General features: G+C 44.4%; 1 protein-coding gene across 1 annotated transcript; it reads left to right on the top strand.

Moving 5' to 3' along the window:
- The first annotated feature begins 2,801 nt into the window (after positions 1–2,801).
- Positions 2,802–12,850, top strand: LOC128332088 (E3 ubiquitin-protein ligase TRIM39-like). The gene is made up of 4 exons (XM_053266355.1): positions 2,802–2,899; positions 7,209–7,506; positions 10,108–10,161; positions 10,717–12,850. The coding sequence occupies exons 1-4, from the start codon at positions 2,873–2,875 to the stop codon at positions 11,235–11,237; spliced, it is 900 nt and encodes a 299-aa protein (XP_053122330.1). The 5' UTR covers positions 2,802–2,872; the 3' UTR covers positions 11,238–12,850.
- Positions 12,851–13,141: the final 291 nt, after the last annotated feature.

Raw genomic sequence — 13,141 nt, 5'->3', positions numbered from 1 at the left:
AAACTAGGTTAAGCATGAAAAGAAAGGCCACAGAAGTACAGTTCAAGAAATGGAATGTTATAGCTCACTGAAAAGGAGAGGATTACACTGAAATTTCTTCATTCAAGGAAAACCAGCATTGGTGGACATAGACAATTTCTGTGCTGACACAAAAAGGAATGGAAGGAGCAGGGAAAGAAGAGAGAAGTGTACTGCAAAGAAAATGCAGAGCCAAAAATGGGAAATGATGGAGACAGGGAGAAAACTGTTTGAAGAAGCAGAAAAATTGTGTCTACAAGTTTCCCCAATTCTCAATAAATTTGCTAACAGTGCCTTTTACAAGAACACAGAGTACAGGCATACATTCTTAAAATAATAATCACCATAATAAATAAATAAATAAATAAATAAATAAATAAATAGGCAGATAATATTCATATACTGCATTTCAGCAAAATTTCTCAAAGTAGTTTACATAGAAAAATACAGTGTAAGGCAATGTAAAAAAAACAACAAAACAGGACAAAAGAGGTGCCTTTTAAGCAACTATGGAATTGCCTTTTAATAAGGCAATTCGATACATTATGCCAAAATGTGCCCAATCTAAAAAAGCAAGACAAGTTAGAAGCCAGTAGCTGCCACTGGAAAGATGCTGTGCTGGACTGGGGCTGTGGCTTTCTCGCTAACGTAGTAAAGTGCCACGACTATAAAAGGCACCTCTTTTGTCCTGTTGCATTATATTTTTTTAACATTGCCTTACACTGTATTTTTCTTTTTGCATAACAGCCCCTCTCCCTCCCATATTCTCTTTATTCTTGTCTCATTCCTTTGGCAACACAGAGCAGATCAAATCATAGTCTTCTCAGATGGGAGACGAGATGAGCATGCAAAGCTAGAGAAATCTGGAAAACACATTAATGTACATTATTATATTATTTTTACATTTTATATCCCGCTCTTCCTCCAAGGAGCCCAGAGCGGTGTACTACATACTTGAGTTTCTCTTTCACAACAACCCTGTGAAGTAGGTTAGGCTGAGAGAGAAGTGACTGGCCTAGAGTCACCCAGCTAGTTTCATGGCTGCATGGGGATTTGAACTCAAGTCTCCCCGGTCCTAGTCCAGCACTCTAACCACTACACCACGCTGGCTCTACATATGGGGGGAGGAAAGCAGAAGTGGAAGGATGTGGTGCTGATGTGGTGGAAGCCAGTGTGGTTTAATGATTAGAGCATCAGGCTTAGAGCAGGGAGAGCCTGGTTCAAATTCCCACTCAGCTGTCAGTCCTGGGCCAATCACTATCTCTCAGCCTAACTTACCTCACAGGGTTGTTGTCTGTATAAAGGAGGGGTAACCTTGCACACTGCCCTGGGTGCCTTGGAGAAAAGGTGGGATAGAGAACTAATAAGCAGTGACATCCATTCTCAGCAATCCTCTGAGGTTAGGGTTGCCAACTTCTTCTATAGGCCCTTGCTCCTGTACCTTTGCCATTTAATCTGCTGCGCCATTCGCAGTCAATAGTACTCTTATAAAAACTTCACTTTCTCAAGCCATTTAAAGCACACAAATGTGCCAATTTCCCCATAATCTGCCAACAACCCCATGATAGCGTTCAATTCTCCTTCCCCCATGGTGAAGGTAAAGGTAAAGTGTGCCGCCAAGTCGATTTCGATTCCTGGCACCCACAGAGTCCTGTGGTTGTCTTTGGTAGAATACAGGAGGGTTTTACCATTGCCTCCTCCCGCGAAGTATGAGATGATGCCTTTCAGCATCTTCCTACATCGCTGCTGCCCAATATAGGTGGGAAACAGACCAGCGGGGATTCAAACTGGCAACCTTCTGCTTGTTAGTCAAGCATTTCCCTGCTGTTCCCACATGCCATTTCCCCAGTTCAAATCACACATGACGTGCACCTGTTTTTTGGAAAAATACACAACCACAATTTCCATAATTAAGACTCCAATGCCATGGCGAGTTTGGCACACGTACCCACAGGCTGGAGGCATTTTCTAAGTCGGGGCTGGGGTGGCCAAGTTGAGCCATTCACAACCAGCATCAATAAACTGCGCCTGGGGGGTGACTAGGCTTGTAATCCAGCAACAGCTGAAGAGCTCCCGGCTGACTCCCTCTCCTAAGCTTTTAGTCTTGGCTAGATCCAAGACTCTCCTTTTAAAGATAGCACCTTTTACCGTGGTGATTCTCTTTATTTAGCAGGGGGAGAGTAACTGGCCCTATCCACCCCCAGCACAGTACCTCCAGTGACTGTTGCTGGTGTCTATCTTAAGATTCTTTTTAGACTGTGAGCCCTTTGGGGACAGGGAGCCATCTTATTTATTTATTATTTCTCTTTGTAAACCGCCCCGAGCCATTTTTGGAAGGGCGGTATAGAAATCAATCAAATAAACAAATAAAGAAGAGAAGAGAAGAGAAGATCCGTCCTTGTCTGCGACATACGCGTTTCCTCCACACCCACCCCGACCCCTCAGTTTTTTTGCAGTGGGTTTGAGGCTCAATATCAACAGTGGGTTTGTTGCAATATGGACGCTCAAACTTTGAGCCACTAACCTACCAATTATATGTGCAAAACCAATGCACCAGTGGGAGGAGGACGCATCGGCAGCACACCACGACAGGCACCCAATCACACCACCTTCAGCTTTCTGAAAACTTTATCGTCTTCATACACTCGCTGAGAGGGCGGGGAGGGGCGAGGAAAACAACCCTCCTTCTTTCACTGGCAGCAGGTCACTTTCGGTTTCATTTCCTGCGGGAGATAAAGAAGGAGAAGGATCCTAACAGGAGAGTGGTGAGTCTCTTCCCGCCCCCCTCCCGGTTCTTCTGAACTTGAGCTGCAGACAGAAAGAAGGTCGTTTTGCTCGAGGAGCCAAAAGTGGGATGAGCACACACAATATGAGCAGCAAGGCAAATACTTTCCTCCAAAATGTCTTCTCCCCTTCTTTCCTTCCACTTTTCTTCTCCTCCTCCTCTGCAAGCCGGCCTCTTCTTCTCCCAGCCTTTCAACAGCCTTTCATTTCCTTTATTTGTTCTTTCGCTGTAGTTCGTTCTGGTTGAAACAAATGGAGAATGTTTGTGCTGGCTGTCAGGCTGTTGCTTTTTAATATTTGTTTAGCCTTGTAAACATGGTCCTGTGCAAACATTTATGCAACATATGTTTATCATGGTGTACTCTGCTCTTTTTAGTATCTGTGTTGCAATATGGACGCTCAGGGCAATTTTTCTATCTGGTTTTGTGGAGGCATGGAGGTATTTAAGTATTAGTGTTACTTATTTTATTTGTATTTTATAGTGATCCTTTGGAATTCGAAAACTGACCTTCTGGAGAGGAAGCCAAACAAAAAACATGTGTTTATTACATTTTTTCCCACCCTTCTCCCAAGGATCTCAGGGCAGCGCACGCACACACACACACACACACACGTGTTTCAAAACAACCCTGGTAAGTTAGACTTAAAGAGAATAAGGTCATTCACACAACAGTGAAAACTGTGTCCTACACGGGTTGGGAGCTGTGTGTACTCCCAATTTTTGGTTGTGTGGGTGCGAACAACTAGGTAGGAGGAGGGAGAAGGGATTGTGTGGAAGCAAGATAGAAAGAAAAGCTCCTACCTTGCTTCTATACAATCACTTCTCCTCCTCCTACCTAGTTGCTTGCACCCACACAACTGAAAATTGGGAGCACACACAGTTCCCAACCTGTGTAGGACACAGTTTTCGCTTGTGTGAATAATCTCAATGACTGGGCCAAAGTCACCCAGTGAGTGCGCTTCATGGCTGAGAAAGGATTTCAAGCTGAGTGTCCCAAGTCCTAGTCTGGCCCTAAAACCATCACACCATGCTGTCTCCCTGAAATCTAATACATGCCTTTTAATAGTATGCTTTGTTACAACAATGGGTAACACATGGATGGCTGTCCACGGCCAGGTGCACCCTGTGGCAGGAAAGGGAAAGCACCAGATGGAATCTTCCCCTCTGGAGCCAAAAATATGGGTCTGGCTTTGAAAAGAGCAATGTTAGGAGAGAGGACGTTGGCAGTTTCTGTCTGCTGGGGTTTGCTGCAAAAAGTCACTCTGGGGGGATGAGCCCAGGGGGAAAGGTTTATCCCCCTCCCTGCACTGCTTTCTGATCTAGGCTGGCCTTCGTCTGCTTTTGCCGAAAAAGATGTTTGCAGACTTAAGCATGTGTCTTTCAGTGATACACTTAAGGTAACATGTAGTTTGCTCCTCATAGAAGGGGGGCTGGCTGGAAGATTTTAGAATAACTCCCCTCCAACCCTTTATCCTCTTTACAGCAGTCAGAAAATAGTTTCCTGAATCTTGATAGCAGCTCTTACTTTTTCTGTTACCGCCCCCCTCCAAAAAACTGCTTTGCTCATATGTTTCTTTTTGCCTTTTCTGTAAATCTGTTCTTCAGACCTCCCCTTTGCTATTCACGGCCCCTTTCTCCACACATTTCCGGACATGGGTAGAGTTAATGAGTGGCTGCTTTAGTCAAAGCTACTAGTTTTTCTTGCTGCTACGGTTCTTGCTAACAGCTTCCAGGAAGTGGCCTCCTCACACACACACACACACACACCACCTGGTTTTCACAGCATTTAGAACTGCCTGGACAAACAGAATAACATCTGGGAACAGTCCCACTCACAGGAGAAATACCTAAAATCCATCTCCTCCTGCCTGTTCTAGTTGATTGCTTCTTATACAGCAACTAGTAGGTAAGGCCTATCATTGACAGGGCAAAGTCATTTTTGTGTAGATTGCACTTATGGGAAAGTTCAAGAAATTAAATAGCTGTAGTAGAATTTTTAATTAATGTGCTTGCCAAAGGGAAGTACATAAGAACATAAGAACAGCCCTGCTGGATCAGGCCCAAGGCCCATCTAGTCCAGCATCCTGTTTCACACAGTGGTCCACCAGATGTCTCTGGGAAACCCATAGGCAAGAGTGGGGGGCATGCCCTCTCTCCTGTTCCCCTGCAACTGGGAAAAGAACAATTTGAAATTGGAAGAATTTCAACCTCAAACATCATTCATTTTATTGAATAATAACCATTTGTGGTAAATTTAAATCACAGTAAATTTGAATCTGAGAAAGATCTGCTTTTCTTGGGCATGATGTTGTTTGGAATTATTGATCTGATTATTGAGTGTTAAAAATCTGATGAGAACAATTACAGTTAAAATATGATTATATTCAGAATTCTTTCAAAAAATAAAATGGATCTTTCCCTGAGCATTTTCTGGTGTAAAAAGTAATGCATTTAGCTAATTAATTAATTAAGTGGTAGGAGTGTTCATGCAAAACTTGTTTTCTGTTCATGCAAAATTTGTTCCTGATTATCTGTTGGTAATTGGGAAATATAATATTCAGAATTGCTTCAAAAAACTACCCCAACAAATTAAAATTTTCACTGTGCATATTCTGGTGTAAACAGTAGTGCATCCAGCTAATTTAGGTAGCAAGATTGTGTATGAAAAATTTGGTATCTGTAGGTGATCAGGAAGTATGACTATTTCACACAAACTATTTATTTATATATATTTTTATATATATATATATATATATAAACTCTCCGTCTCTCAAACCCTTCAAGCTTGTCTTCTGATTGTATCAAAGTCTTCTCTATAGCTCTTTAAAAGAGAAAGTGACCACAAGTGCTTGTTTCTTTGGCCTAGGTTGGATTCCCTCAGTTCCTTTTAAACCAGATGGCCACAGATGCACATTTCACTTCTGTAAAATCCAATCCTGCTCTCATATGACAGCATTCTTCCCACAGAAGGCACAGCTATTATAGTTCCCTTGCACCAGGAACTATAGTAGCTGTGTTTTCAGTTGTCCATGGATAACACTTTATTTTATTTATGTATTTATTTTTACATTTATATCCCGCTCTTCCTCCAAGGAGCCCAGAGCAGTGTACTGCATACTGAAGTTTCTCCTCACAACAGCCCTGTGAAGTAGGTTAGGGTGAGAGAGAAGTGACTGGCCCAGAGTCACCCAGCAAGTCTCATGGCTGAATGGGGATTTGAACGCGGGTCTCCCCGGTCCTAGTCCAGCACTCTAACCACTACACCACGCTGGCTCAACTTCCACATAGTACTGAAGCTTCACATAGTCAGAGGGCTGCACTTAGGGTTGACCGGAGCCACCAATGCTTCTGGGCCTTACAATGAAGAACACTGATTTAATGTAGGCAATTAAATAAGAATTGTTTAGCTGTACCCACTAGACTCCAACAGGTGAGGCCTACTAGCACAAGTGAAAAGGAGGAACAGGAAACCTAAAAAAGACTTAATCACTTCAGAGTGGTGAAAGTAGCAGCAGGTAACTGCTAGAACAGAGAAGACGAAAAAGAGCCCTGGCCACTGTACACGTTATTTTATTTTATTTTATATTTATTTATTTCCTTTATATACCACCTCATACCAATGTCTCATGGTGGTTTACAAAAATTGTTGTTGTGCCTTGGGAATTCTCTCTTTTTTTGCTGTTATTGTTTGGATTCTGGACTTTGAACTATTTCTGTGATCTGTACAGAAGAGGCTGCTAATTAGGGATGTGCACAGAACCAGGCGGGGGGTGGTTCGACGGCAGGGTGTGTGTGTGTGTGTGTGTGTGCACTTACCCCTCCTGCCGCATTTCCCCCGCTGGCGCTCCGTTTTGTTAAAGCTCATGGGGGCGGCAGCATACCTCCCTGCCGCTATGTCTCCTGGAAGTGTCCGGACATAACAGGCACGCCTGCATGCGCCGGGCATGGGCCCGCACAAATATTGCGGCCGGGCGTGCACATGGTGTGTGTGTGCCTGGCGTGTGCAGGTGCGTCTGTTACTTCTGGTCACTTCTGGGAGACGTACACTGACGTACACTGGGAGATGTACACTGCTGCCCCGAGGGGCTTTAACAAAACGGTCTGCCCATGGAAGGAAATGCAGCAGGAGGGGTAAGTGCACCTTCCCCTGCCCTTAAAGATGCACCACATCTCTGCCATTGAACCGGCGAAACCGCCCGCCGATCGAAACGGTTTGGAGGCCCATAAAGGGCCTCTGAACTGGTTCTGGGCACTACCTTACTGCTAATGTCCAAGACCCAGAACTTTGAGTGTTGACCCTCAGTGTACAATGTGCAGCTTAACAGCCCTGCCTTTACTCCTTTACTCCAATCAGAACCTCACTTTCTTCTGATTGAGCCCTCAGAGCTGCTTTATCCTTTTCCAGAAACTTCCGACTGGGGCCAAGATGTCCGACAGCATCTGCTGCAGACTGGTTGACTTTTTCGATGAGCTGACCGAGGAGGAATTCAAGAGATTTAAGCTGCACCTTGAAAACTACTCACTCGAGGAAGGCTACAAGCGCATTCGGCGTTGCAAGACCGAGAAGGCTGACCACATTGACATAGCCGATCTCATGGTCAAGGCATATGAGGAAGCCAAAGCACTACAGATGACAGTCAAGATTTTTGACAGAATAAACAAGAAGAATCTGTCAACAAGAGTCAGGCAGGAGATGCCAGCATGTAAGGGGAAGGAGCCCTGCTGCTTTCTTAGGCTTCCATACCAGTTTGCTGTGGCTTCTGTTTTTCATCCATGAATGTACATCACGTGCTTGAGAAATGCACCTAGATCAGGCCTGCTCAGCTTTGGCCCCCCCAGCTGTTTTTGGACTTCAACTCCCATAATCCCCAGCCACAGTGGCCAGTAGCCAGGGATTATGGGCATTGTAGACCAACATCTGCAGGAGGGCTGAAGTTGAGCAGCCCTGACCTAGATGTTCTATTTTCAGTCCCCATGCTAAGTAACACTGCACTTGCATAATGAACAATATTATTTTTATTTTTTTTATTTTATTAACAATAATAACTAATAACAATAACTACTACTAATAAATAACTTTACTTCTTGGCCACACCATAACAATTGTTCTCTGTGCAGCTCGCAAAATAAAACAATAAAACAACAATGGAATAAAACATACAATTAAAACAAACTTGCACACGTGCAAGAAGATTGCTTAGCTGCACTAAATCACGGAGATTTTCAGAACTGCATTATTGCACAAAAGTGCCCTATGAAACATATGAGACATGCCACAGGTTGTGCATGTTGTTGCACAAGCACAAACACATTTGCACTAGTGTGACATTGGTTTGGAATGCAAGCTCCAGACTTAGCGCAGCTAGCTAATGCAACAGTCCTGTGCTGGTGCAACCACCATGCACAAGCACAGTTTTAGTCTGGATGTCAGCCACCAAACTCTCCAGCAGTGGAAGAGAGGGAGAGACAGTACAGGCAATAGTGGCTGTGTCTGGAGAGAGACCCTTCCTTCCTTCCTATGCAGCTATTTTTGGAGGCTCCAGGAAAGAGACCTGCAGTGGACCCCCCACTTTCCCCTAGGGAGCTCCCACCTCCCCTCATGCTTCAGGCTCATATTTACTTAGGAGCATAGGAAGCTGCTTTATACCAAGTCAAACCACTGGTCCCTCTAGCTCAGCTCTCCAAGATTTCAAGCAGGAGTCTTTCCCAGCCCTATCTAGAGATGCCCAGGATTGAACATGGGACCTTCTGCATGCAGAGCAGTTGCTCTACCACAGAGCTACAGTCCCATGCCTACTTCTCTTGCCACCTTGTTAGCAGTGGCTGCCTCTCCCCACATCAACAGTGGCAGTGCCACTGCTGCTGAAAGCATCTGGTTGGGGTTTAGTGGTCAGGCCAGCCTTCAGTGTTCAGAATGGTTGCCGCCTTTGCACCACGCTCTGTCCCCTGCTCCATATGGGATAAGAGAGCCTGAGAGTTGCAGGATGTTCTAATTGCCTTGTGCATAAGTCCAATCATGGACAGGGGATTAAAAAAGGATGGTGGTGTTTGGCACCCAGTGGCTGTTACATGGGCACTGACAACTGCCTGGCTATTCTAACTGCATTCTGTTCTAACGGGGCTTGCAGCAACAGTTTGCCTCTTTGCCGTGATATTCCTGCAAGGGTAGATTACTGGTGGCAGTGGAAATCGGCCCACAGAATAGTCACACCTAAGCCAGGTTCACACATAACACAGCACCTCAGGTTTGTGTGAAGTCCTGCAGCCCTCAGAGCACACACTGCCTCCACTTCCAGTTTAGATGCTGATGTGCTGAAATCAGTTATGTCGTGCGGACCCACCAGGCTTGGCATATCTTGCTCTGATTGCTGCAGGGAACCGATATCTGCCACTCACTTCAAATCTAAATTACAGATGTCCGGTTCCTTGAAATGAGTAAGGTATGCTGAGATCGGTGGTTTCGCACAACCAATCTTGGCATATCAGAACCTACGCCAGAAGTGGGGTGGCACATGCTCCCAGTACCATGCTACGAGTGAATATGGCCTTATGTTACATAATACAATTATATTTGTCCAATTGAAACCACACCAAATCATAGTGTCTATCCAATACATAAACATGTATTTTATTCTTACTACTCAAAGCCTGCTTTTAATCTCGAGAACTAGGGGTGTGCATGAACCGTTCAATGAAAAACTGGTTTGCATTGAACCGCGTTGGTCCGGCAGTTGAATTTTGAACTGAACCAGGGCTGGTTCGGTCCGCGATCGAACCGGGCCAAGCCCAGTTCAATGCAAACGGGTTCTATATAGAGGGGAGCAGTCCAGCAGCGGGGGAGTGGCAAGAAAGGTTGTTTAAGGCTCTTACCTGGCTTCCTGCCGCTTGTTCCAGCCATATTGCTCTTTAAAAACAGGGCACCTGCATGGCAGCAGCGCAGTTCCAGCCCCCAGGGATGCACACTCCCTGCCCCTTTACTTGTAAGGGGGAATCTTCACCAGATTCCCTTTTACAAGTATTACCGCTGAACTGGTCCGATTGAACGATTCAGACCGTTCGGTCAGTTTGACTTGAACCAGTTCAGTGGGACGCGGTTCCATTCAAATTTGAACTGAACCACATTTTTGGGTTCACGCATGCCCCTGTTGAGAATGACTTTGGATCTTAATTGCTTCAGTTTATTGATGAGACTATTACAAGGAACACCATTTCCCCCCCGTGATTATTCTAGAAGCACGAAGTGAAATAAAGCTTATTTTCCCCCCTTTAATTTATTTTGAAGAATGACCATTTGTTTCTGACAGTTTTCTTTCAGCCTGCAAAACCAGTAGACTTGACCAAGGAAGAAAAAAGAAAAGGTTAGTTGTTGGTACAAATGTAGGCACCAGCAAATCAAATCCTAGATCACTGAGTGAGTCAACTTTAACTCTTTGCCCCTCCTCTCATGCATCAGGGTAGCTTTGGGTTTTTTGTTTTTTTAAAAGTGGTGCATATGCATTTATGTATATATAGATTCATCCTTCATTCTACAAAATTGATTTCATAGAAAATCTGATTTACAGATGGAGTGTGTGCATTGGTGATGTTACTTACACTAGCCAATAGGCACCCTTTACAGCAATAACAAAAAGAGCATCAGCAAGAGGATTCCATTTTCCCTAGTGCAACCAGAAACCATATGCCAAATCTGCAGAATCAGTTTTTTTAGAACTTAACTCCAGGTATGAAAAAAAATGTACATAAGTTTTAGGATTAGCAGAAGGCACTATCAAACCACTTCAGAACTCTTAAAATTCCACACTTCACCTTGAGATCACACTGCTCTGAAATATAGATTATCATTTCTTCAGCTGATAATACATTGGTGAACTTGTAAACCATTACACTAACCCTTTCTGTAACTCCATTTTTAGTGCAAGTGACGCTGGATCCCAAGACAGCCTTCCCTACCCTCGTCCTTTCTGAAGATCGGAAAAGTGTGTATCTGGGAAGCCAAGCCAAGCCTCTTCCTGACAACCCCGAACGCTTCAATTTTTCACCATGTGTCCTGGGGGTGGAGGGTGTCACCTCTGGGATTTTGGAGTGGGTGGTGGACGTGGGCATTGCCAAAGGATGGGCCATTGGTGTTGTACGCGAATCAATAGATAGAAAATGGAACCTCTACATTACAGTCAATCAAGGATTTTGGGTGCTACGGTTGACAGAAGGAGAATATGAGGCTTCTACCACCCCTTCCACCACTCTTTCCCTGTGGAAATCACCACGACGGATCAAGGTACGCCTGGAGTATAACTATGGCATCCTCACCTTCTCTGATGCTGACTCCATGGAGCTTATCTTCAGCTTCAACTATCCTTTCTCTGGACGGATATTTCCCTTTTTTCAAGTCTGGGACACAGAGATCCCCTTGCAAATCATCTCCTGTGATTCATAGGGGCACATTTTCAAAATAACTTAATGAAGATTAATCACCATTCCTCTTCCCAGCACTCCTGACCACCCTGCTGTATTTCAAATCAGGATGACTTAAGAGTAACATAAGGGTTTATTTGCCTCCACTTTTTAACGTGTTTCTCTTCTGAGTGAACTGATGGTTCTCAGGCCTTCTTTCACTGCCCCATCTACATGGTCCCAGTATTTCGCTTCTTACTTTGGTGACATGGGATGCCGCTCTCATGTCATTAGTGTTATATGTGAGAGGGGCCATTGTGAGTTCAGAACCAACAAATGATATTTTGGACATTCAGGAGTGTGCTCCTTGTCAGAACCTTCACTTTACAAGTACCAATTTTCTAGTTAAATTTAAGATCACCCTCTGTATTCTCTATCCAAATTCTCCTGGCCATGCAGCTCCCTACCATGAGGATATCCTTCCACCAACATCAGACTCTCTTCCCCTGAATTACATTCAGACGCCTTTAAGTTGAGACACAGCTATTCATCCTGGCTTTTCCCAATTCACCCTTCTTCCCTTTCCCTTTCTTTCCTTTTAGACAGACTGTGGGCAGGGGCGGCCCTTCCATGAGGCAGGATGAGGTTGTTGCCTTAGGCATGGGCACGAGGAGGGATACAGGAGGTAGCAGGCATCGCACTGTCACATAGGCATCACCCCATGGGCCTCCCTGCCACCATCCTTCCTCACCCCAATGGCATATGTCTCTTCTTTCTTCTCTCCCTCACCCCCAATGCAAGCTAGAAATGACACCATTGTCTGGTTTGCTGGCCTAGGCTGAGAGTACTCATTTGCCATCACTGCCACCTCAGCAGCCGGGCCTGAGAACGCTGAGCACCCACCCACAGATGGGTGTGTGTGTCATATTGTGTCATATTCCGGGCAAAATACAAAGTGCTGGTTATTACCTTTAAAGCCCTGAATGGCTTGGTTCTGAGATATCTTAGAGAGCGCCTTCTTTTACATGACCCCCACCGCACGTTACGGTCATCTGAGGAGGTCCGTCTCCAGTTACCACCGGTTCGTTTGATGGCAACTCAGAGGCGGGCCTTCTCTGTAGCTGCTCCCGGGCTGTGGAATGCACTCCCAGCAGAAATTCGCCATCTTAATTCCTTACTGACCTTCAAGAGAGCCCTTAAAACCCATCTGTTTGGCCTGGCCTTTCAGGGTTTTAATTAGTTTTAATTATTTTAATGCTAACCTGGTTTTCAGGGTTTTAATTGTTTGTTTGTTTTAAAGATGTTTTTAATTGGTGTTCATATTTATATTTCTGTTTTAATTGTTATTGGTTTTAATGTTTTCTGTTTTTAATTGTAAACCTCCCTGAGCCATTTTGGAAGGGCAGTATACAAATCAAATCAAACAAATAAATAAATATGTCCTTTGCCTCAGACAGCAAAATGTCTTGGACTGCCCCTGCCTGTGGGCAGAGTCCCATGTTGCACACTGGCTAACAAGACCAAAAAAAAAAAAAAAAAAAAGCTCCCCTTGATACCAGTGGGGGAAGAACTTGTGAGAAGTTACTGTGGACCAAAACTGGGGGGGAAATGTGAATTATTGGAAAAAGAAAAACTGAATAAAGATGTGGGTAAACAGTGTTTGGAAATTCTTGTGAAAAACTGGGTTTAAAGACAGCTTCATTCCCTTTGGCGCATAAAAAAGTATGTGAGGCTAATGATAGAAGCTTTGGCAGAGTTATATTGGCAAAAGCGCACAGGGACGGAGTTAATCCACTCCCCCACTACCCTGACCAAAATGGGTGAACCTTTCCCTCCACACGTGCTTTTCAGTAAAAATGGAAAGGCTGAGAAATTTGATCCATGATATCCCAAATTTTTGCATGTAGTTTGGCTATGAATTCTTATTGCAAACTATCTTTCTCTCTC

Source organism: Hemicordylus capensis, chromosome 6 (genome assembly GCF_027244095.1).
Source record: "Hemicordylus capensis ecotype Gifberg chromosome 6, rHemCap1.1.pri, whole genome shotgun sequence".
In the NCBI taxonomy this organism is placed as follows: Eukaryota; Metazoa; Chordata; class Lepidosauria; order Squamata; family Cordylidae; genus Hemicordylus; species Hemicordylus capensis.
The sequence above is the reverse complement of the archived record's forward strand: the minus strand, read 5'-3'. Positions and strand labels throughout refer to the sequence as shown.

Coding starts and splice junctions, on each gene's coding strand:
- LOC128332088 (XM_053266355.1), top strand. CDS start 2,873: ATGAGCACACACAATATGAGCAGCAAG. Junction 2,900..7,208: donor CACACAATATGAGCAGCAAG/GCAAATACTTTC, acceptor ATCCTTTTCCAG/AAACTTCCGACTGGGGCCAA. Junction 7,507..10,107: donor CAGGCAGGAGATGCCAGCAT/GTAAGGGGAAGG, acceptor TGTTTCTGACAG/TTTTCTTTCAGCCTGCAAAA.